Below are 24,455 nucleotides of genomic sequence, written 5' to 3'. Positions count from 1 at the left end.
AGTGGAGTTTTCATATTCATTGTTATTATTATGAATAATGTTTAGCATCCTCTCTGATGGCTAAGGAACTTCTGCATTTCTTTTTCTATAAATTGTCTACTTATACTGTAAATAGTTGTCATTTCCATGCGCCCAGGGGAGGAGGTGAGCTCAGGGTCTATGTGGTGCACAGTCTTGGCCACTCTCATCACTGCAAGGCTTTTTTCTCCAAGATTACTGGGCTTCTTACATAACAGCTGACATCTTAAAACAGAAGTTGTCAGGTCTTCCTAAGACATAGACGTGATCTATCATCATTTTCACCACATTCTCTTGGGTACAGCCAGTTATGGATTCAGCCCACATTCCTCAAGAGGACTGACGATACAAAAGTATGAGTCCCAGGTGATGTGCTTTATTAAGAGCATCTTTGAATTATAGATTATGCATGATTCAAAAAGATTTTGTTTTCTTTTTTTGTTATAAAACCATCTTTTCTCTATTTTGTAAAATGTTGAGTCTTAATTAGGGATGGACTCCCCATTCTCAAGTTTTAAAAGAATTCAGCCATGTTTTCTTTTAGGACTCATATGACACCATTTTTTACATGCAATTCTCTGGTCAATTAAAAATATTTTTCTTGGTGTATGGTGTGAGGAATAGATTCATTTCCCCCTTATGTGGCTGTTCAGTTATCACACAAGTCTATCTCTCCCACTGATTTGAGATGCAGGCTTCATTGACAACTAAACATTAATATGCAGTTAGATATAGTTCCTGATGATCCACTCTATTGATCTGTTTATGTGAAAATACAATAGTGTTTTTATTAGGAAGTCTTTATTATATGTATTTGATATCGACAGAGCTAGCCACCCTTCATTACTTTCCTTTTTTGGGGATTTCCTGGTGCTATTCTTGTTAATTTGTCCTTCAAAATGAAATTTATAACCAAATCATCCAGATGCAGGAAAAAAAAAAATCAGTTTTTTTCCCACTGTTTTATTGTCCTCGGGGAGAATCATTGTTTTAGGGAGAATTAGCATATTTCTGATATTAATTCATCTTATCCAAGAACAAACATGGTCTATCTTTCCATTTGTGTAAGCTTTTTGTTCCCCAATAAAGTAAAACACTGAATTTTAATATTCATATTATGACATAGCTATTAATTTTTTAATTTAGTCATCATTTTACTGAATTTTAAATGACTATTATTCAAATGTTTCTTCTGCATTTATGAAACTAGTAATATGATTTTTTTCTTTAGGCTGATAAGTATGATGGATTTATCAAATAATTTTTTAATATTACATAACCTTATATTCTTAGAATAAATATTAGTTGTGATATATTACTTTATAATATGCTATTGGCTTCTGTGTACTTTTATGAATTTGGCATGAATATCATAAGTAAAATTGAAGTATAGTTTTTTGTGCATTTTTTGGGGGGTTTTGGAATTGATGTTATACTCACATAATAAAATCTATTTGGAATTTTCCTTCCTTTTCAATGCTCTAGAATATATATAAGTAATAAGGTGATGATCTGAACTGTAAAACTTTATAGGACTTACCTGTGAAGCTCAGGAGTGGCTATTTTTTTTTTTAATTGGAGCTGTTTTCTATTTTCTCTATTGTTTTTCTGTTATAACTAGCTTATCTAGGTTTTCTGCTTCAAATTAGGAAAATGTTGGTAAGTTGTCTTCTGTAACTTTTCCATTTCATTTAGGTTTTTGTATTTATTTGTAGTATACTTTTTATATTGATTCCTTTTGATGATCATTGCACATTTTTAAAAAAAAGTGTGTATTTGTACTTTTCCTCTTTTATCTTGATCACATTGGCTAATGATTTGTCTGTCTTTTTCATTAATTGTACTGTTTATTTCTGTCTTCAAATTCATTACAGGTTCAATTGTCTTAACTAGAGTTATTGGTCGTGTGGTTTCTCTTTTAGAATGTCTTCCTGGTTATTATGGTCCAGGCTGCCATTTTAATTGCACGTGTCAGAACAATGGAGTTTGCAATAGGTTTTCTGGAAGATGTGAATGCCTCCCTGGTTACCATGGAAGAGACTGTGAGCATGGTAAACAGAGAAAATGAGTGGGCATGTTATGATGTTAAGTTTAAAAAAATATTTTTAAATCATAAAATAATACATTCACATGATATCAAACTAGATAAGCTGTTAATATTTTAATGTTTATTCTTGCAATGTATTTTATAGCTCTAATTTAAGTTCTAGGTGCTGAGAACTATCATAATGATGAAGTAATTGAACTTCTTTATTTGTTTCAGAATAGATGCTTAAAAAAATGTCTGTGGTTCTATGATTATCTACAGTAGACACAGGCAGACACATGCATTGGAGTCAGCTATTGGTCTTTTAGAATATACTGATATTTCTTTATATCATTTTTTCATTTGGACTCTATATTTTCAACTAAACTAGGAAAATGGAGAATTCTGCCATAATTTGTCTTTGACATCAGAGAACCCTGATGGACAATACAGCTAAGAGATTAAGATGTGAGAGCTTAGTCTCTAGAATTAGTTGTATATGGCCTGCCTCTGCCATATAAAATATGTATAAACAAAATTTTTATAAGTTTCCGTTTTTATAGTGTATAAAATGAAGATAATAATAAACTCACCTTAAAAGGTCATCATTAGGATTAAATACTTGGAAGCATTCAGCACTGAGGCATGTTGTAAAAGTCTTCACAGGTGGCACTAGTGGGCAATTACCTGCCTCCCAATGCAGGAGACATAAGAGATGTGGGTTTGATCCCTGGGTCGGGATGATCCCCTGGAGGAGGGCATGGCAACCCACTTCAGTATTCTTGCCTGGAGAATCCCACAGACAGAGGAGACTCGTGGGCTACAGTCCATAGGGTTACAGAGCTGGACCTGCTGAAGCTACTTAGCATGCACACATGCGTGCACATTGTAAAAGCTGATGAACAGTAATTACTTACAAATCAAGTCTTTTTTAAAGCCTCTGTAGTTGGTGGCTCAGATGGTAGAGAATCCACCTTCAATGCAGGAGACCTGGATTGGATCCCTGGGTTGGGAAGATCCCCTGGAGAAGGAAATGGCAACCCATTCCAATATTCTTGCCTGGAGAATCCCCATAGACAGAGGAGCCTGGCAGACTACAGTCTGTGGGGTCACAAAGACTCAGACACAGCTCGGTGACTAAACACAGCACAGTGATATTAACAATATTTAAAATTGTTTCCACTTGTTTCAACCTGTCTTTAGGTTCTATAAAACATATTTCACAGAAACAAATTCTACTAACCCTTTCTAGGTTTAGAATTATTGCCAGCACTCTGATATTTCTTGGGTTAAGGTATATGAAAGTAAACATCATGTAGTTTTTTTTTGTTTTGTTTTCAATATTGGAATAAGAGATACAGAAGAGGGAAAAACAGTATCTATTCAAGGCCCACAAATTTCATCCTGTTTACAGTAGGGTAGCAAGGAAGATTTTGAGCAGACAAGGGACATCCCTCTGGTGAAAGAAATCTATAAAGTAGATACATTATTAATTATTAGGAAAAGTAGCCCTTGATTGTGTCCACACAGGAAGCTATAGTGATGATCTAGGATTTCAAAAATCTATTCTGGGATCAAAATGTAAATGGATGAATAGAAAAGTATATTGGAAGAGCAACTGACTGTATTTTGGCAATTGACTTGGACATACAGGTGAGGAAGATGTAGGAATCAAAGTGAAGTGAAGTGAAGTGAAGTCACTCAGTCATGTCCAACTCTTTGCGACCCCGTGGACTATAGTCTACCATGCTCCTCTGTCCATGGGATTTTCCAGGCAAGAGTACTGGAGTGGGTTGCCATTTCCTTCTCCAGAGGATCTTCCGGACTCAGGGATCGAACCCAGCTCTCCCGCACTTTAAGCAAGACAGTTCACTGTCTGAGCCACCAGGGAAGTCAAAGATAACTCTAAAGTTCTAAGCCGATGGACCTGGAAGAATGATAATATCATTTAGACAAAAGGAAAAGTTGAGCAAACCAACATTTATGAGCTCAGTTTTTTTTAAATAATTAAAATAGGGGAGATAAAGGAGGCTTCCCTGGTAGCTCAGCTGGTTAAAAAAAAAAAGTCTGCCTGCAATGCAGGAAACCCCAGTTTGATTCCTGGGTCAGGAATATCCCTTGGAGAAGAGATAGGCTACCCACTCCAATATCCCTGGGCTTCTCTGGTGGCTTAGTCAGTAAAGAATTAAAGAATCTGCCTGTAATGCGGGAGACCTGGGGATCTCTGGGTTGGGAAGATCCCCTGGAGGAGGGTATGGCAACCCACTCCAGTATTCTTGCCTGGAGAATACCCATGGACAGAGGAGATTTGATTTTTTTTAATGTATTGTCAACAGCAATTAAATAAGATCAAACAAAAGAAACCTTGCACTATATCTTCATTTTTTAAGAGTTAAAATGAGATTCGAAGATGGAAGACTGTATATCATACAAAATAATTCATTCCTCATCTCTTTTTGGTTTTACCTTCTTTTTCTGCTCTCTGATGTCAGTTTTTCTCTGATGTTGAATATATCCTGAGTAACTCCATTTATGCTGAAGTGTCACACACTTGAAGCCTAGGCAAATCCAACTCTAGGTGCCTGGGAAGGAGGGTTGGGGGACACAGAGATAGGAAGAAATTGTGAAGAGCAAGAGTGAGAGGGAGTGAAAGAGAGAGTGGATAATTGAAGGAAAAGGAAATTGCATACCCCTTCTGTTCCCACTGGTAACCATAGACAAAACCCAAGTAATAAATGAGAATCCTTTGCCTGCTGTCAAAATTAGCTCTCACATACCTCCCTCAGGCTGAGCATCTCCCTGGGCAGAGGACAATTTTAGCATTCCAAGGAGTGCATTTGCTTGGACCACATGGTATCTAAACCAATTACTTCTGATGTTGGACCACATGGTATCTAAACCAATTACTTCTGATGTTCAGCCACAAAAATATCTCCAACCATGGAGGAAAAACAGATTGCATTGAACTTGCTAAGAAACAGTTCTACATTATATGTCTATGGGCTATCTAAATAAATTTTTTAAAGATTAAATTTCGCTGACTTTAAAACATGACTTCATAAGATGTTAACTTACTCCATACATATACTTCATGTTCTCCATTATTTACTTTCTTCCTCTTTTTCCTCTCCTGTTTTCTTTATATCCCCTTCCATTATCTATCCCCAGGACTTCAAATACCAAGAGCTATATGAATCACCTTCCACGGATAGTCTCTTATTTATTTAAAGAATTTTAAATTCTCACTAAAGTTAGCCTGGATCTGAAGTTAGAAAACACTGCTATTTTAGGTGTTTAGGTTATTAGAGGGTTTTGATGAAGTCTTTGTCAGACTATAACACATTACAGCAAATCAACTTTATCTACTTGAAGATATCTTTCATTTTCTTGTGGACTTTTCTAGACTACTGGTTGAGAATGGCACTGATATATTCACATATCTGCATGACTAAAGTACTGTCACTATGCTTCTCCATGTAATTTTTCCTTGCTTTCCAGTTCTTGCGCCTCTTTTCTCTTTCTTTGGTCCTGGGAAAGAGATTACCTAGAGTATATCCTTTGATTTTTCCCTTATTTATTCTTAAAGCCAAAATAGTGTTTTGACATTTCCATTTTCTAGCATGCCTTCCTGGATTTTATGGTTTGAACTGTGCTCACATTTGTGACTGCAAAAATGGAGCCAGTTGTGATGCAGCCAGTGGACAGTGCATTTGCCCAGCAGGTTTCCATGGCAACCAGTGTGAAAAAGGTATAGCCAGGGTGTTTTTAAGCATTGAATGTGGGAATTCTGTGTGACTGTGAGATCTTTCCATCTGATGGGAAACATGTAAACCTGAATCTCAAACATGGAATAATCACCTGAGCTTCTGATGTGGACATTAAAGTGACAAGAATTCACTCTTACAAGCAGTAAAATGAGTCCTGATTTTATTACTGATTGGTCAAAATTTTTATTCTGCCCTAAATGAAACTATTTAGGATCTCAAAACACCACTAAAGCAGTTAGTCTTCAATGGAAAAGAATTCTGCTTTGAATGAGAAATATTTCATTAAATGCTTTGAAAAGGATGACATGCATTTAGTTCAGTGAAACAGATTCAAGGGCTTTATGAAAATGTTTAAGATGTGAACTAGGCAGAAGTAATAGCAGCCATGAATGTGGATGAAGATATATAGGTGAGAAAGTGGGCTACTCAGTTTGAAATAAAATATTATTAAGCCCTGGTCCATTCAAAACAATACAGAACCACACAGGTTTCAATAAATAATTCCAAGTTTCATTTTAGTTTCTACTATGTTTGCTCTTGTGCATATGGTTACAGCAACCCCAATAATTATAAAGATAATAGAATGATAGTGGTCATTTGACTTTATGTGAATCAAAGTTCTTATCTTAAAGAAGGAACTATATATTAGTTCCATATCTTATTCGCATAGGTCACTAGAACTTTACATATAGTATCTCTTGTCCATGCTTTATTCACTTATTCATTTATTATGTAACAATTTGAAAAAATGTACACATATTACCTGCTTGCTATTTAAAGCCTGGGAATATAGTGAAGCTTACCATCTTCTGGAGAAATGGTAAATAAATAAATAGCATTATAAGGAAAACTAAAGTAATGCCTCCCTGGTGGCTCAGTGGTAAAGAATCTGCCTGCCAATGCAGAAGACACAGGTTCCATCCCTGGGTCGGGAAGATCCCTGGGAGAAGCAAATGGCAACCCACTCAGTATTCTTGCTGGGAAATCCCATGGACAGAGGAGCCTGGCAGGCTACAGTCCATGGGGTCACAAAAGAGTCAGACACAACTTAGCAACAAAACAACAACACTTAAAGTAATGTACTTGGCTGGATGACTCAATCTCCTTCCTTAAATTTCTGTCTTCAAAAAGCTTGCTGCTGCTGCTGCTAAGTCGCTTCAGTCGTGTCCGACTCTGTAAGACCCAGTGGATGGCAGCCCACCAGGCTCCCCCATCCCTGGGATTCTCCAGGCAAGAACACTGGAGTGGCTTGCCATTTCCTTCTCCAATGCATGAAAGTGAAAAGTGAAAGTGAAGTCGCTCAGTTGTGACCGACCCTCAACGATCCCATGGACTGCAGCCTTTCAGGCTCCTCCATCCATGGGATTTTCCAGGCAAGAGTACTGGAGTGGGGTGCCACTGCCTTCTCCGTCATTCTAACAGGTGCAAACCAGTGTTGAAGTAAGTCAATTTTAAGGTGCAAGTATGAACCTGTGTATAAAATGAAGCTTCATTCCAGAACTTTCCTCCCTTCTTCCAACCAAATAATCTCATTTTATCTTCCCACTATGCTTTTACAGAACAAAAAAAAAAAAAGAAAGAAACTGTATCTTAAATCTCAACTTAGGTGCATCAGTGAGAGCTCAAGGAGTTAATTTTTCAGCATTTCTCTTTCCTGGATAGAATGTTCAGCTGGAATGTTTGGAGACAATTGCCATCAACTTTGTGATTGTGAAAGAGAAAGCTCCTGCCACCCAGTAACTGGAAAATGCCTCTGCCCACCTGGGAAAACTGGAGGGAGATGTGATGCTGGTATGAACCAAAACACCTTTGGATGTCTCTCTGACTCATGGGTTATGTGGAAATATATAGACATTTTCATACTAAGAGCATTAGTCAAAGAACATTGCCTGACCACTGCTTGTTACCTTGCCTTACTATGATTAATCAGGGTATGTAGTTGTTACTTTATAGACACCCAAAACCAGTAGCACAACAGACAGAGCATACCTTGTAAGTACCTCAAAGTGATGCAGTTAAACATTGTGATCACAAAGTGATTCAAGAAAATACTAGATTTATAAGGCAATCAAGGTAAGGGCCAGATAGTATTCTTAAAAACAAAGTTCTCAAATACTCTTTGGGAACTGAAACTTATACTTTTTGTTTTGTTTTACTTATAGAAATAACAGCCTTAAATAAAATTGTAATATTCAGGGACTATCTTTAAAAAAAAGAGAAAATAGATTCAGTGAACCATTGACTTCTCGCATGCTGTTAAACTTAACGGATGCATACTAGATGGATAGGTTTTATATTAAATTCACAATAGTCCTGAAGGACTGACTGTGCCACAGATATAACCCAAAGTAGAGCATTTAATCTCAGAATTTACCTTCTTCATCTGGCTAAAAGGAAGGTTCAGTTCACTTCAGTTCAGTCGCACAGTCATGTCCAACTCTTTGCGACCCCATGGACTGCAGCACACCAGGCCTCCCTATCCATTATCAACACCCAGAGCTTACTCAAACTCATGTCCATAGAGTCGGTGATGCCATCCAACCATATCATCCTCTGTTGACTCCTTCACCTCCTGCCTTCAATCTTTCATAACATCAGGGTCTTTTCAAATGAGTCACTTCTTTGCATCAGGTGGCCAAAGTATTGGAGTTTCAGCTTCAACAGCAGTCCTTCCAATGAATATTCAGGACTGATTTCCTTTAGAACATCCAATGGACTCTCAAAAGTCTGCTCCAACACCACAATTCAAAAGCATCAATTCCTCAGCACTCAGCTTTCTTTATAGTCCAACTCTCACATCCATACTTGACAACTGGAAAAACCATATCTTTGATTAGATAGACCTTTGTTGGCAAAGTAATGTCTCTGCTTTTGAATATGCTATCTAGGTTGGTCATAACTTTTCTTCCAAGGAGCAAGCGTCTTTTAATTTCATGGCTGCAGTCACCATCTGCAGTGATTTTGGATCCCCCCAAAATAAACTCTCTCATTGTTTCCACTGTTTCTCCATCTATTTGCCATGAAGTGGTAGGACCAAATGCCATGATCTTAGTTTTTTTGAATGTTGAGTTTTAAGCCAACTTTTTCACTCTCCTCTTTCACTTTCATCAAGAGGCTCTTCGCTTTCTGCCATAAGGGTGGTATCATCTGCATATCTGAGGTTATTCATATTTCTCCCAGCAATCTTGATTCCAGCTTGTGCTTCTTCCAGACCAGCGTTTCTCATGATGTACTCTGCATATAAGTTAAATAAGCAGGGTGACAATACACAGCCTTGACGTACTCCTTTTCCTATTTGGAACCAGTCTGTTGTTCCATGTCCAGTTCTAACTGTTGCTTCCTGACCAGCATACAGATTTCTCAAGAGGCAGGTCAGGTGGTCTGGTATTCCCATCTCTTTCAGAATTTTCCACAGTTTATTGGGATCCACACAGTCAAAGGCTTTGGCATAGTCAATAAAGCAGAAATAGATGTTTTTTCTGGAACTCTCTTGCTTTTTTCATGATCCAGCGGATGTTGGAAATTTGATCTCTGGTTCCTCTGCCTTTTCTAAAACCAGCTTGAACATCAGGAAGTTCACAGTTCAGATATTGCTGAAGCCTGGCTTGGAGAATTTTGAGCATTACTTTACTAGCGTGTGAGATGAGTGCAATTGTGCGGTAGTTTGAGCATTCTTTGGCATTGCCTTTCTTTGGGATTGGAATGAAAACTGACCTTTTCCAGTCCTGTGGCCACTGCTGAGTTTTCCAAATTTGCTGGCATATTGAGTGCAGCACTTTCACAGCATCATCTTTTAGGATTTGAAATAGCTCAACTGGAATTCCATCACCTCCTAGCTTTGTTCATAGTGATGCTTCCTAAGGTCAATTTGACTTCACATTCCAGGATGTCTGGCTCTAGGTGAGTGATCACACCATCATGATTATCTGGGTCATGAAGATCTTTTTTGTATAGTTCTTCTGTGTATTCTTGCCACCTCTTAGTGTCTTCTGCTTCTGTTAAGTCCATATAATTTCTGTCCTTTGTTGTGCCCACCCTTGCATGAAATGTTCCCTTGGTATCTCCAATTTTCTTGAAGAGATCTCTAGTCTTTCCCATTCTGTTGTTTTCCTCTATTTCTTTGCATTGATCACTGAGGAAGGCTTTCATTTCTCTCCTTGCTATTCTTTGGAACTCTGCATTCAAATGGGTATATCTTTCCTTTTCTCCTTTGCCTTTGACTTCTCTCTTTACACAGCTATTTGTAAGGCATTTTAGGAATCAGCGAACTAAAATGGACTGGAATGGATGAATTTAACCAAGATGATCATTATATCTACTACTGTGGACACAAATCCCTAAGAAGAAATGGAGTAGCCATCATGATCAACAAAAAAGTCCGAAATGCAGTACTTTGATGAAATCTCAAAAATGAAAGAATGATCTCTGTTCATTTCCAAGGCAAACCATTCAATATCACAGTAATCCTAGTCTATGCCTCGACCAATAAAGCTGAAGAAGCTGAAGTTGAACCGTTCTATGAAGACATACAAGACCTTCTAGAACTAATACCTCAAAAAGATGTCCTTTTCATCATAGGGGACTGGAATGCAAAAGTAGGAAGTCAAGAAATACTTGCAGTAGCAGGCAAATTTGGCCTTGGAGTACAGAATGAAGCAGGGCAAAGGCTAATAGAGTTTTTCCAAGAGAACGCACTGGTCCTAGTGAACACCCTCTTCCAACAACACAAGAGAAGACTCTACAGATGGACATCACCAGATGGTCAATACTGAAATCAGATTGATTATATTCTTTTCAGTCAAAGATTTAGAACCTCTATACAGTCAGCAAAAACAAGACCAGGAGCTGACTGTGGCTTGGATCATGGACTCCTTATTGCCAACTTCAGACTTAAGTTGAAGAAAGTAGGGAAAACCATTAGACCATTCAGGTATGACCTAAATCAAATCCCTTATGATTATATAGTGCAAGTGACAAATAGATTCAAGGGATTAGATCTGATAGAGTGTCTGAAGAACTATAGATGGAGGTTCATGACATTGTACAGGAGGCAGGGATCAAGACCATCCCCAAGAAAAAGAAATGCAAAAAAAAAGGATGTTCGAGGCTATGTATTTCTAACATCATTTCCAGCACTAATCTGTGATTCTGTAACCTAGAATTTCAATCATGCTGAAAAAGCCTCAGTAACCTTCCAGGTCAGGCTGGTGGCTCACTGGTAAAGAATTCATCTGCTAATATAGGAGATGCAGGTTTAATCCATGGGTCAGGAAGATCCCCTGAATGAGGAAATGGCAACCTACTCTAGGGTTCTCACCTGGAAAACCCCATCAAAAGAGGAGACTGGTGGGCTATAATTCATGGGGTCACAGAGTCAGACACGACTTAGTAACTGAAAAAATAATACAGCAACGACCTTCTACGCTACAGGAGAGTGCTAGTCACCTAACATCCATCTCCCCCACCCGACCTTGCTGCTGAGAAATAGAAGAAAAACAATTTGCTTTGAATGCCATGCCATGCCCTGCCCTAAACTTTGCTTATATTTATTTCATCTGTATCACAACCCCTTGAAATCATTGCCATTTGATTTCAATGGCAAATTTGATTTCAATGGGAAATCTTATTCCCATTTGACAGATGAGGAAGTGGAGGCACAGAAAGGAAAAAGTGGCAGAGCCAAGATTTGAACCCAGGTAGTCTGGCTTCAGACCTTGGGTGATGCTATTAGAAGGTGATACTGTATATGTAAACATCTGTATCTAGTCCAGAATAAGGAACCTCCAGTGGCTCATTAATAGTCTTGCATTCCTTCCAACCCCTCCTTCTTCCCTTCTGAGCAGACTTACAGGATAAGGCCAAGAGGTTTTGAGTATTAACTAGGAATCCTTTGGCTCTTCAAACTCAGGAGCTTACTGATATTGACATTTCTTCCCTGAAAATCTGCTTCATTTGTATCTTTAATCCTTGTGTTTCTACAATCTGCACTAAAAGTTTCTTGAGAGTCGAATCCATGTTTACTTATCTTTTATCAAAAACATTTAGAATTAGGTCTAGTGCATGATAGCCTCAGCAAAATTTTTTTGAATTCATTCTTGCTTCCTTTCTCCATTTTCTGAATGGAGTCATGATAGAAGTACCTGAACTTGGTCACATATAAACTAAATTCATCAGAATACACATCCACATGACATCATGGTGAAGCTACAGGGCACAGTCTCCAATGAAATGCTCACTAAAGGCAGTGCTTTATGCATTTGTGGATTCATCTAAATCCTCAAGAAAACCATTAATGTATATTGAATGCATATTATCAGCTAGGCATTTTCACTTATACTAGATGCCTTTAATATTATCACTATGCCCATTTTCTAGGTGAGGAAGCTGGGCACTGAAGGTTAAGTAAGTTCCCCAAGATTCAGTTCAGTTCAGTTCAGTCGCTCAGTCATGTCTGACTCTTTGTGACCCCATGAATCACAGCACGCCAGGCCTCCCTGTCCATCAACAACTCCCGGAGTTCACTCAAACTCATGTCCATCGAGTCGGTGATGCCATCCAGCCATCTCATCCTCTGTCATCCCCTTCTCCTCCCACCCCCAATCCGTCCCAGCATCAAAATCTTTTCCAATGAGTCAATTCTTCACATGAGGTGGCCAAAGTACTGGAGTTTCAGCTTTAGCATCAGTCCTTCCACTGAACACCCAGGACTGATCTCCTTTAGGATGGACTGGTTGAACCTCCTTGCAGTTCAAGGGACTCTCAAGAGTCTTCTCCAGCACCACAGTTCAAAAGCATCAATTCTTTGGCGCTCAGCCTTCTTCACAGTCCAACTCTCACATCCATACATGACCACTGGAAAAACCATAGCCTTGACTAGATGGACCTTTGTTGGCAAAGTAATATCCCTGCTTTTCAATATACTATCTAGGTTGGTCATACGTTTCCTTCCAAGGAGTAAGCATCTTTTAATTTCATGGCTGCAGTCACCATCTGCAGTGATTTTGGATCCCCCCAAAATAAAGTCTGACACTGTTTCCATTGTTTCCCCATCTATTTCCCATGAAGTGATAGGACCAGATGCCATGATCTTCGTTTTTTGAATGTTGAGCTTTAAGCCAACTTTTTTACTCTCCACTTTCACTTTCATCAAGAAGGCTTTTTAGTTCCTCTTCACTTTCTGCCATAAGGGTGGTGTCATCTGCATATCTGAGGTTATTCATATTTCTCCTGGAAATCTTGATTCCAGCTTGTGCTTCCTCCAGCCCAGCGTTTCTCATGAGGTACTCTGCATATAAGTTAAATAAGCAGGGTGACAATATACAGCCTTGACGAACTCCTTTTCCTATTTGGAACCAGTCTGTTGCTCCATGTCCAGTTCTAACTGTTGCTTCCTGACTTGCATACAGGTTTCTCAAGAGGCAGGTCAGGTGGTCTGGTATTCCCATCTCTTTCAGAATTTTCCACAGTTTATTGGGATCCACACAGTCAAAGGCTTTGGCATAAACAATAAAGCAGAAATAGATGTTTTTTCTGGAACTCTCTTGCTTTTTCCATGATGCAGCGGATGTTGGCAATTTGATCTCTGGTTCCTCTGCCTTTTCTAAAACCAACTTGAACATCTGGAAATTTCACAGTTCAGATATTGCTGAAGCCTGGCTTGGAGAATTTTGAGCATTACTTTACTAGCATGTGAGATGAGTGCAATTGTGCGGTAGTTTGAGCATTCTTTGGCATTGCCTTTCTTTGGGATTGGAATGAAAACTGACCTTTTCCAGTCCTGTGGCCACTTCTGACTTTTCCAAATTTGCTGGCATATTGAGTGCAGCACTTTCACAGCATCATCTTTCAGGATTTGGAATAGCTCAACTGGAATTCCATCACCTCCACTAGCTTTGTTCGTAGTGATGCTTTCTAAGGCCCACTTGACTTCACATTCCAGGATGTCTGGCTCTAGGTGAGTGATCACACCATCGTGATTACCTGGGTCATGAAGATCTTTTTCGTACAGATCTTCTGTGTATTCTTGCCACCTCTTCTTAATATCTTCTGCCTCTGTTAGGTCCATACCATTTCTGTCGTTTATCGAGCCCATCTTTGCATGAAATGTTCCCTTGGTATCTCTAATTTTCTTGAAGAGATTTCTAGTCTTTCCCATTCTATTTTTTTCATCTATTTCTTTGCATTGATTGCTGAGGAAGGCTTTCTTACCTCTCCTTGCTATTCTTTGGAACTCTGTATTCAGATGCTTATATCTTTCCTTTTCTCCTTTGCTTTTCACTTCTCTTCTTTTCACAGCTATTTGTAAGGCCTCCTCAGACAGCCATTTTGCTTTTTTGCATTTTTTTTCCATGGGGATGGTCTTGATCCCTGTGTCCTGTACGGTGTCACGAACCTCCGTCCATAGTTCATCAGGCATTCTGTCTATCAGATCTAGTTCCTTAACCTATTTCTCACTTCCACTGTAAAATCATAAGGGATTTGATTTCTGTCATACCTGAATGGTCTAGTGGTTTTCCCTATTTTCTTCAATTTACGTCTGAATTTGGCAATAAGGAGTTCATGATCTGAGCCACAGTCAGCTCCTGGTCTTGTTTTTGCTGACTGTATAGAGCTTCTCCATCTTTGGCTGCAAAGAATATAATCAGTCTGATTTCAGTGTTGACCATCTGGTGATGTCTATGTGTAGTCTTCTCTTGTGTTGTTGGAAGAGGGTGTTTGCTATGACTAGAGCTTTCCCCTGGCAAAACTCTGTTAGCCTTTGCCCTGCTTCATTCCGTACTCCAAGGCCAAACTTGCCTGTTACTCCAGGTGTTTCTTGACTTCCTACTTTTACATTCCAGTCCCCTATAATGAAAAGGACATTTTTTGGGGGGGTGTTAGTTCTAAAAGGCCTTGTAGGTCTTCATAGAACCATTCAACTTCAGCTTCTTCAGTGTTACTGGTTGGGGCATAGGCTTGGATTACCGTGATATTGAATGGTTTGCCTTGGAAACAAACAGAGATCATTCTGTCGTTTTTGAGATTGCATCCAAGTACTGCATTTCAGACTTTTTTTGACCATGATGGCTACTCCATTTCTTCTAAGGGATTCCTGCCCACAGTAGTAGATGTAATGGTCATCTGAGTTAAATTCACCCAGTCCAGTCCCTTTTAGTTCGCTGATTCCTAGAATGTCGACGTTCACTCTTGCCATCTCATGTTTGACCACTTCCAGTTTGCCTTGATTCATGGACTTGACATTCCAGGTTCCTATGCAATAGTACTCTTTACAGCATCGGACCTTGCTTCTATCACCAGTTCCATCCACAGCTGGATATTGTTTTTGCTTTGGCTCCACCACTTCATTCTTTCTGAAGTTATTTCTCCACTGATCTCCAGTAGCATATTGGGCACCTACCGACCCGGGGAGTTCCTCTTTCAGTATCCTATCATTTTGCATTTTCATACTGTTCATGGGGTTCTCAAGGCAAGAATACTGAAGTGGTTTGCCATTCTCTTCTCCAGTGGACCACATTCTGTCAGACCTCTCCACCATGACCCTCCTGTCTTGGGTTGGCCCCATACGGCATGGCTTAGTTTCATTGAGTTAAACAAGGCTGTGTTCCATATGATCAGATTGGTTAGTTTTCTGTCATTATGGTTTTAGTGTGTCTGCCCTCTGATGCCCTCTCGCAACACCTACCATCTTACTTTGGTTTCTCTTACCTTGGACATGGGGTATAGCTGGTAAATGGGAGCTTAGGGATTTGAAACAAGCTGTCTGGATCCAGAATTAGACTTTTAACATCGCCACTAGATACTGCCTCTCAAGGAAAGGAAAGAGATAGGAACTGCTTTCAGGTGTCTATCTGCCTCATCCACTAACCAGAGTGAGTGCTGTTTAATTTAATTTAAAATTCACCTCCACAGTCACACATGACATTAAGTGCTCAGTGGCCACATGACTAGTGGCTACAGTATTGAATAGCTCTGTATAGAACATTTTCATCATTTCAGAAAGTTCTATCTGACAACATTTGGCAATGACTTAAAACTAGCCACTAAACCAGGAGAGCTGATGGACAAGCTGAAAATTAAAACCTTACTGTATGGAGTTTCTATGGACTAAATTCGCTATCACATAGTCTCTTTCATCCACAAGTAAATTGCCATGTGACAGTGGATGCTTTGTATTAACTTGCTAATTCTAGGTGGGCACCTCAAGGCCTCTCTTGTTGTGAGCTCTTTGGGGTACCCATGGCCTACACAGACGTACTGTGGGCTCTTTTATTTGCATTTTTATTTTCAATTAGGCACAGTTCATCTGCGATATTAACTGTGAACAGCTGTGTCTGTGCAGGCACTATAAAGATAAAAGACCTCATTTTAATTTGAACTCTGGTAAAGAACCTATTAAACAGCCATAATATTAATTCATAAAAGAATGTAGCAGCTTTTTATTGGATTACTTCCCCACCCCCTTGGTAAATTAACATTTGCAGACATTCAAACAGATGTCTTAAATACACATCGTTATTAACATGAAAATGTGGTATTTTTGTAAATTAAAATCAGATTCTGAACTGCTCAGGAGAGATCCTGACTCATAACTCTTTTTCAAACAAGAAAACTAGGTCTTAAAAACCAAATTAAGTAATCCTTCCACACACCAGGCAGCGGTGGGTGTGTTAGGTTAAATTCCAAATGACACAGAGTTTTGTTTTGTTTTGTTTGTTCATAAAGTTTGATGATTAAAAAAAAAAAAAGATTCATTTCAGAGTAGTATTTGCATCACCTCCCAAGTTCCTTCTGCCTACCTGTTGTTCCTTGATTTAGGAAGGAATTGAGTTTTTGTTTACTCATGTTGAAACTCTGTCAAAAGAATTAATTTAAAATTGACATATGTTTTCCTTTATCTCGTATTTTAAATGCAACTAGTTAATTAAGATGAGAGCTAGACCATGCCTAAATCTATCTTCATTATCCAAGAAAGAAAATTAAAATAAACATGCACTGCTTGTGGAATATTTAGGGTGAATCTCTAACCCAGCAAAAAGAATTTTGAGACCAGAAAGAAATGTTTAACAAAATTTTGCTCACAGACTTAGAATCTGCTCTAGGTGTCTGTATCTTTGTATTTATATTGCTGTCTCTAATTTTTTCTGCCTTCCAGCTTTCCACTTTATGCTTTGGGCTTTCTTTTCCATATGCTTAATACCTGGTGTCTTTCTACATGGTAGTGCAGAATAAGGAATGAGAACTTAGAAATTCACCTCTGCCATTTTCCAGGGGTCTAACATTTGAGAAGTTCCCTTAAGACATTCAAACCTTAGTTCATCTCTTTCCAGAATGAGAAAGCTTACCTCACCAGCGTTCCTACCTCACAGGTGTTTGTTAGAGCCAATTAAGATATATTAGGAACCCATTTTGAAAAATGGCATAGAGCTAGATGAATGTTATTATTGCAAAGTTAAGTTTCTCTGGTCCTTAAACGTTGGTAAATTGAGTTATTTCCCAGTCTTGCCTGACTGCCTAAGAAATGTGAAACCATCTTCTGTTTCCATGGGCTGGGCTTGGCTTTCTTCCCAAGCTCACAATCCTTCAGAAACAGAACCTGTTAATTCTCTGCTAAGTCTCTGCTGGATATCAGACTAAGACAAAATATGCAGGTTGGGGTGTGATTTTGGAAGGGAGACTTTTTTTTAGTCCATATTTTATTGTTTCGATAAAGCTAACACTTTTTAATTCCTTTTCTTCATTTATTTACTGATTGTGATCACAATGCAATTCAAGTTAAAGGTAGTTATAACCCTTTAGTACATATAGCAGGATCCTCCATGAGATCTATAATCCTTTCAACATATGTTAAGAGATGAAAAAATTGAATTTAACGTCATTTCATTTTCAGCAACATAAGCACAAGTAATTGTGTTTTCAACCTAAAGGCAAATTTCATATATTGTGTTTTCTGGGTAAGTGTTGCCTTTTTCTGACCTCAAGACAACTAATCCATTTTCCTCGTGTCCCTCACAAAGCGCTACTATAAGCTGTATCAAATAATCTAATTTTGAGAAGGCATTTTGAAAATATCAGTTGCTGTCCTGTCTTCTCATCTGTTTGATTTTGTCACTGACTTTCTTAACACTCTTCAGCCTCCTCCTGTTTCCCATTAAAGTCCTTACTTTCTTATATAACATTCTAAGCATGGGAAAAAGATACCAATGGTTAACCAGAATTCTTTACAAGCCTATCATTATCTTATTGAATTCCAAGAAATAGTAGTAAAAAGACTGACTGAAATGCATATTTGAATTGGTTTTGTTTTTATTTTCCCCCTCACAGAATGCAGGTCAGGCCAATACGGACCCAACTGCTCTCTGAAGTGCCGGTGCACCCACACAGCTCACTGTGACCCTCTTAATGGGCACTGCAATTGCCCCCCAAAGAGAATGGGTCCAACCTGTGAGGAAGATGGTTTGGATGATCCTCAGTAACCAAATGCTAACAGCTTTTCAGCAGATGAATAGAATTTTGCTGAGGTTCACCCATGGTTCATCATCTTAACTTTGGCAGAGAAATGTACTTACTCAATCATCTTCGGCCCAACCTCGCCTGTTGTGAGGTGAAAGACAGGACATCTCAACTTTATGGCCTCCAAGCACAAGTTCCACTCTCTAGCCTACCCTTCCCAACTCGCTGAAGAACATGCCCAAGAAAAAGAGAATGTTTTTTTAAGGTCCCAAATTGTAGTAACATTTTGGACTAATAAATGAAACTCTTTTTTTTATATGCACAGGAGGTATTTAAATTTGGAAGTAAGAACTGCTTTTCAGTTCAGGTTGGACTGCACTGAAATATTCACACCTATTCACTGAAGACCTCAGTGACCATTAAGTAGCTGGATCCTCTTTAGAAATGTCTAGAATTTCATCTATTTATTCTCAGTATCCTGCTTCACAGCTAAGTCAGCTTCAGATTGTTAATGTATTGTATTTCAAACATGACTTTTGGTGTGGGAGGCTATTAAGACTTTAGCCACATAAAGATCGGGGTTAAAGTATGACGTGCAGACTTACAATGAATCATCAAAATGTTTAATGGTGTTCTCCTCATCACTGGTCAGCAGACAGGAAGAAAAAGTGAGTACAACTGATCAAGGGAAGTGCTTAGCCTGCTCCACAGATTACCCATGGAGTAGGACCTGATTGGAAGTAAGCTTTTAATCCACACTGTAATCTTGACTCAAGCTGTTCATCATTTAGGTCGGTTCTATAACATGTGTAAGCATGAGCCATGTGATGAGCCCCAGAGAGACATATCAATAAATATGATTATATTCTTGCTCTCAACTGGTTTATAAGTGTTTAAAATTTCAGATGACTGCTTAATTCGCTTTAAATAACAATAATTTTCTTGATTAGAAATGTTGTTATTCATGTTATCTAATAGGATAAACAGAATACTGAAATTACATAACTATATATTTGACTTAAAACAATATGTACACAATATAGTATTTAAAGCTCTTAAATAAAATTTTAAATAAAATATTTAAAACTTTAAAATAAAATCTGAAGAAAGATTTGACAGGGATTTATGAAAAATGTTTGGTGTATCAATTCACTAGTTTCTGATCGTTACTTAACATTTATCTTCCTGTATCTCAGCACACTTGACAGAGATATATCATATCTACAATAGACAGCCATGTCAAATTTACTGTTATTAAATAATATGAAAGATATAATTAGATAACATCCTCAAGGATTGCATCTAAATTTGCTTTGGTCTTAAAAGAGTTACAATCAACTTATCCTTTTTTAGTCTCCATCTATAGTATTTGAAATTAAAGTTTTATGTTTACAATTAAAGTCATTTTAACTATTTTTATCCAGTCAATTGAAAACTATGCCTTATTCCAAATATTTGACCATTTTCCTTACCTTTTATTTTTAAAACTTCTCTCAGCTTTCCTCATCTTACCTGCAAAGAGTATAAGCAGGCTTCTTTCTCACACTGCCATCTACCACTGAACTCCCTTCATTTCAAGACTTAACAAAAACAGTGACTGCAAACAGGGGAGAAAAGCAAGATACCAGATTTCTCTTCCTTACTAGAGATTTTATCACTTAGTAAGACACAAAATAATTTGGCAGGAAAAAAGAAAAATAAGAGATTTCTTTAGGTTGAGTTTTTTATTATGTATTACTTGAAAGAGAAAGTGAAAGTCTCTCAGTCTGATCCTTTGCGACCCCATGGACTGTACAGTCCGTGGAATTTTCCAGGCCAGAATACTGGAATGGGTAGCCTTTCCCTTCTCCAGGGAATCTTCCCAACTCAGGGACCGAACTCAGGTCCAGATTGTTTACCAGCTGAGTCACAAGGGAAGCCCTCTGTATTGCTTAAGTCTTTATAAATGAGAAACCATATATAAAATGTCAAGCACAATTCTTGGCAAATGGCAGATAGTCCATATATGATCTCTTTTGTCTCCTTTTCCACCCCAAGCTCTAAAACTAATTATGAGAGTAGGAAAGCAGAGTCATTGCATGAATCACTAGTCACACAGTCATGTGACCCTTTAGACAAACTGTGTTTGGCTTTCATAGCTCTACCATTCAACAGGAATTAGTGCAAGTTACCATAGCCCCTTTTCTTTACAAAATTTTTATAGATTTCCCTTTCATATCAAAAAGGAAAATAGAAAAATATTTAAAACCCAGAAGGTTTCCATTTTACTTTTAGTCACCTTGAAAAATCTTAAGTGGGACCCTACAAAAAGTTAATAGTCATGTGGTAAATCATCTGTTCTAAAAATATTCCGGTTTTTTCTCTTTGAGGACACTAACAGATGTCTAAAAATCATTTAGGCAATGACATTTCATTCATGGACCAGCATATAATAAACGTTAATCTTAATTTAACAGATGGAAAAGTATAATATAGAATTTCCTTATAAAATCATGTAACAGAATTAAAAAACTCATTTTTAAATCACTGGCATGTTAAAATGCTTTCAATCAAGAAGACAGTCTACAATGACCCACACTTCTGAATAAATATAGCATACTTTTTACTTCTGTAAGGGTTTACCTTAGCTTTCTACTTGTCAACAGCTACTGAGGTATAGTGAAGTATAATTTGGCTACCAAGAAATACTTTGCACAAAAGTTTTAAATTCAACTATTGTTTAAAGTGAAGCATGATTCAATAGACATGTCTTTTTAAAACTAAAGTTCAATGTCAAATTAGAATCATTGTCATTGGGTAGAAACACTTTTTATTATTCCTTCTGCTTCTCCCTATATAATCTGCTCTTTGAATGTGGAAATGCTGACCCCAAAAGAAATTCGTCCACCCATAATACCTCTTTCAAAGGTGCCTATGTTGTTATGTTTCAGTCTCTCATTTGAAATACAAGAGCAGAGTGGGGATTACTATGCTTTTCTGCAATAATATAGCTCAAGTTTAAAGAAAAGTGAGCAGATGTATGGAAGTGTGCTAGCTAATTTGGAGTTTTAATCTAAAAAGCCTGGGATATACCATTTCAGTTTAACACCTAACTTTCCTCTTGCTCTTTCTAACTTCTACATTCATTTATTGAGTTTTCCAGATGAGACAGCTATTTGACACAGGTTAAATTATTTTTAGAGAACTTGGAAATCATTCCAAGAGTTAGTGGCAAGAATGGCATTTCCTTTGTTAGAAATAGCAAAGAGGGTTTGGCTTCTCCTGGGCCTCTTTCACCTTGGTTTCTCCAAGACCTGGTAATACAGATGTAGCAAGAATTTAAAAAAGCATTTTGATGAAGTGAACAAATAATAGCAACTGTCTACACTCTAGGAGTTATGTATTCAATTCAGTTGAAATAACTTTTCATGGTTCTATAACAGAAAAAAAAATCCAAGTAGCTGAGTTTTTAAATTAGATTTCAAAGTGATTCCAAGTTTTGACTCTTTTGCTAATCATGAGGAAACTATGTCCTACTTTCTCTGCTTATGTTTTAGTTTTCCTAAATCAAAACACAAAAAACAATAATTAAGGTCAAAGAAATCTGTTTAAAAGCAGTAGATATCTCTTTTCTATACTTTTACAAATACTGACACACTCTTTCATCTCTAAAAGCTTTGTCAGGATTATAGGAAACACTATTTAATAATTCTTATTTTTATATTTATGTGCAAATAGCTTAAATTTTGAAGAAAATTAATTCAAATGGCAAATATTAACATTTTAATTTATATTCTTCCACTGGATATCTTAAAAATATGTAAAGTTTCATAATGCCTCTACTTGAAAAGACTATAAGAATATCTATGAAATATAACTTTATTGCTCAGACCTCATGAGAAAAGTTCAACAGTGGTCCATCAGACAAAAAGATTCATGTGAATAATTGGATGTTAAGTGCTTAAGTGTTGACAATATCAGTCTCTTGAAATGGAGAACATTGGTTTGTAAATAAAATTCCATACGTAAGACTTGGATGAATTTGGTAGCTAAGTTTAACATATATTTGATGAATAATCGAACTTGTAACTGATTAGATATATAATCCATTGGTAATATTTGAAATTGTTTATTGACTGAAAAATGGCCTTCATTAGTGTTGCTTTTTAACTATTACCTAAAAAGCAATTTTCTGTATTTTTAACTTTTTTCTGAATTTATTAATACACTGAGAGATATTAATATTTATTGTTTACAACACTAGGTACTATTGAAAGCATGAAAAAATAGTGGTGAACAAGATGGATGTATTCCCTGCCCTCATAAATTTACAGTCTAGTATAAGACATTAGCCAAGGAGAACAATGTTTTTAAACATTCTTAGCTTTGCAGTGAGTTTTAGAGTTCATTAATCCTTTCCTAAGTCTATTTCTCATAAATTTGTTAATGCTTCTATATTAACACACACTTTGATAAATCAAATATATCCTACTTAACTTTAAAAAATCCACACACAAGATTTTACTCTTAATGTCACTACAGGAAATGAAATATTTTTAAAAAACGTGTGAAATACCATTTACATTTATAGAAAACTCTATTTTTTTTTGTAATGTAAAAAGGAAGTCCACTTTCAAATCTATTCTTGTAGTTCTAGTGGCATGGAGATTTAGGTTGTGGAAGTAGAGAAAAAAAGAAAATATTTCTCTTATTCTGAAACCAATATGTTCTTTCACCATCTACTACTACTGCCTTCTCTTTTGGTCAAGATAAGTGTTTCCCAGTGAGAGAGGAGAGTTTGCAGACATTTTTAAGAATATGATTTTATAATAAGGTGTAATTCTCTCAAGTATTAAAAAAAATCTTGCTATTTTAATGATGTCTGAAAATAAGATTAGATTATTTCTTTTTTCAATTGTCGTAAAAGACATACAACGTAAAATTTACCATTTTACCAATTTTTAAGTATCTAATTCAGTGGTATTAAGAACATTCACATTGTTATGCTACAATCACCAAGGATTATTTCTTTTTTTATAGGAAGAACTTCTTGATTCCAGTTGAATAATATGTAGAGTCCTCAGTATAAATTATTAGTCTACTTGAATGCTTAATCATATATTGCCTGCACTTTTGAAGTTTTTCATATGTTTGTGAATGCTTTGATTATTTGAAAATATGCTTTCTATAATAGTTTCTTCCTATTCGCTAGATGTTTCTGAAAACAAAGACATTCTTCTTATTTAAACAATTATGCTTTTCTTAAGGATCATGCAATAAGAAAAGCAGCCATTGTTTGCTACATGTGTCACAGTTGTAGCTTATCCATTTTTTCATGTTTCTAAACGTACTGAAGAAAAATCCAAAAATAAGCACACTCATTGCTCTATGAAATATTAATCCAACTTGTAATTCTGTTTAAATAACCCTCGTGAATTTCCTGTTTGTACTCTTTTCTTCAATATCTCTACCCATGACTCCACTCTGGCCTTGACTCAGTCACAGTATCAAGGCCATAGTACAAAGGCTCTCAAAGCCTTGTTGTCTCAAACAATACGTATTCCATGAAATTAGAAAAGAATAGTGTTTAATAAGAGAAGGGAGATGGAGAGGAGACTTGTGGGAGTGTTATAGTCAGAACAACACTACGACTTGAAAACTCAGGGTTAAACATGGATTAAATAATATACTTCACTGAAATACTTGTCTGGAGTGCTAATATGGATTTGTGAATTTCAAATAGGAAGACACAGTATGCAAAAAATTCCAAATTGTTTAGGTAGTTTTTTGTGTTTTTTTTGGAGGAGAATTTTGAAAAACAAGTGTCCCAGGAAACATTTTTTGTGGAAAATGGGAGTAAATGTATACTTGAGTCTTCAAAAACATACTTGGTCTGGATATCCTGATCACACCTTTTTATGGCACTTCTAGTAACTGCCTAAGAGGATTCTAAGCAAGACCTATATTAATTTATAGTTTCCCACAAATTTGCCCTGAGTCAGTAAGTTTTTCTCAAAATGGAACTTTGAAATGCAAAGTAAAATGTTGAAACTCTCAAGAGATCTGCTTTTCTTTTTGTCTTAATATGAGAAATTGAGTAAATTGTTTTTAAATATTCAGGACAATTAGGAAGTTGTGAAATAAATTATATTCTTGTTGTTTTCTTTAATTTTTTTTTTACTGAAGGATAATTGCTTTACAGAATTTTGTTGTTT

The 24,455-nt window shown here is 37.0% G+C and overlaps 1 protein-coding gene across 1 annotated transcript in view; it reads left to right on the top strand.

The window, feature by feature from the left end:
* Positions 1-19,614, top strand: part of LOC102265950 (multiple epidermal growth factor-like domains protein 6) — a 694,000-nt gene extending 674,386 nt beyond the window's left edge. The window contains exons 23-26 of the mRNA XM_070360521.1: positions 1,941-2,069; positions 5,664-5,792; positions 7,474-7,602; positions 18,133-19,614. Coding sequence (XP_070216622.1) covers positions 1,941-2,069; positions 5,664-5,792; positions 7,474-7,602; positions 18,133-18,284 — 539 coding nt within the window. The 3' untranslated portion in view covers positions 18,285-19,614. The remainder of the gene's footprint in view (positions 1-1,940; positions 2,070-5,663; positions 5,793-7,473; positions 7,603-18,132) is intronic.
* The last annotated feature ends 4,841 nt before the right edge of the window (positions 19,615-24,455 follow it).

Source organism: Bos mutus, chromosome 1, assembly GCF_027580195.1.
Source record: "Bos mutus isolate GX-2022 chromosome 1, NWIPB_WYAK_1.1, whole genome shotgun sequence".
In the NCBI taxonomy this organism is placed as follows: Eukaryota; Metazoa; Chordata; class Mammalia; order Artiodactyla; family Bovidae; genus Bos; species Bos mutus.
This window is presented reverse-complemented; position numbering and strand designations above follow the sequence as displayed.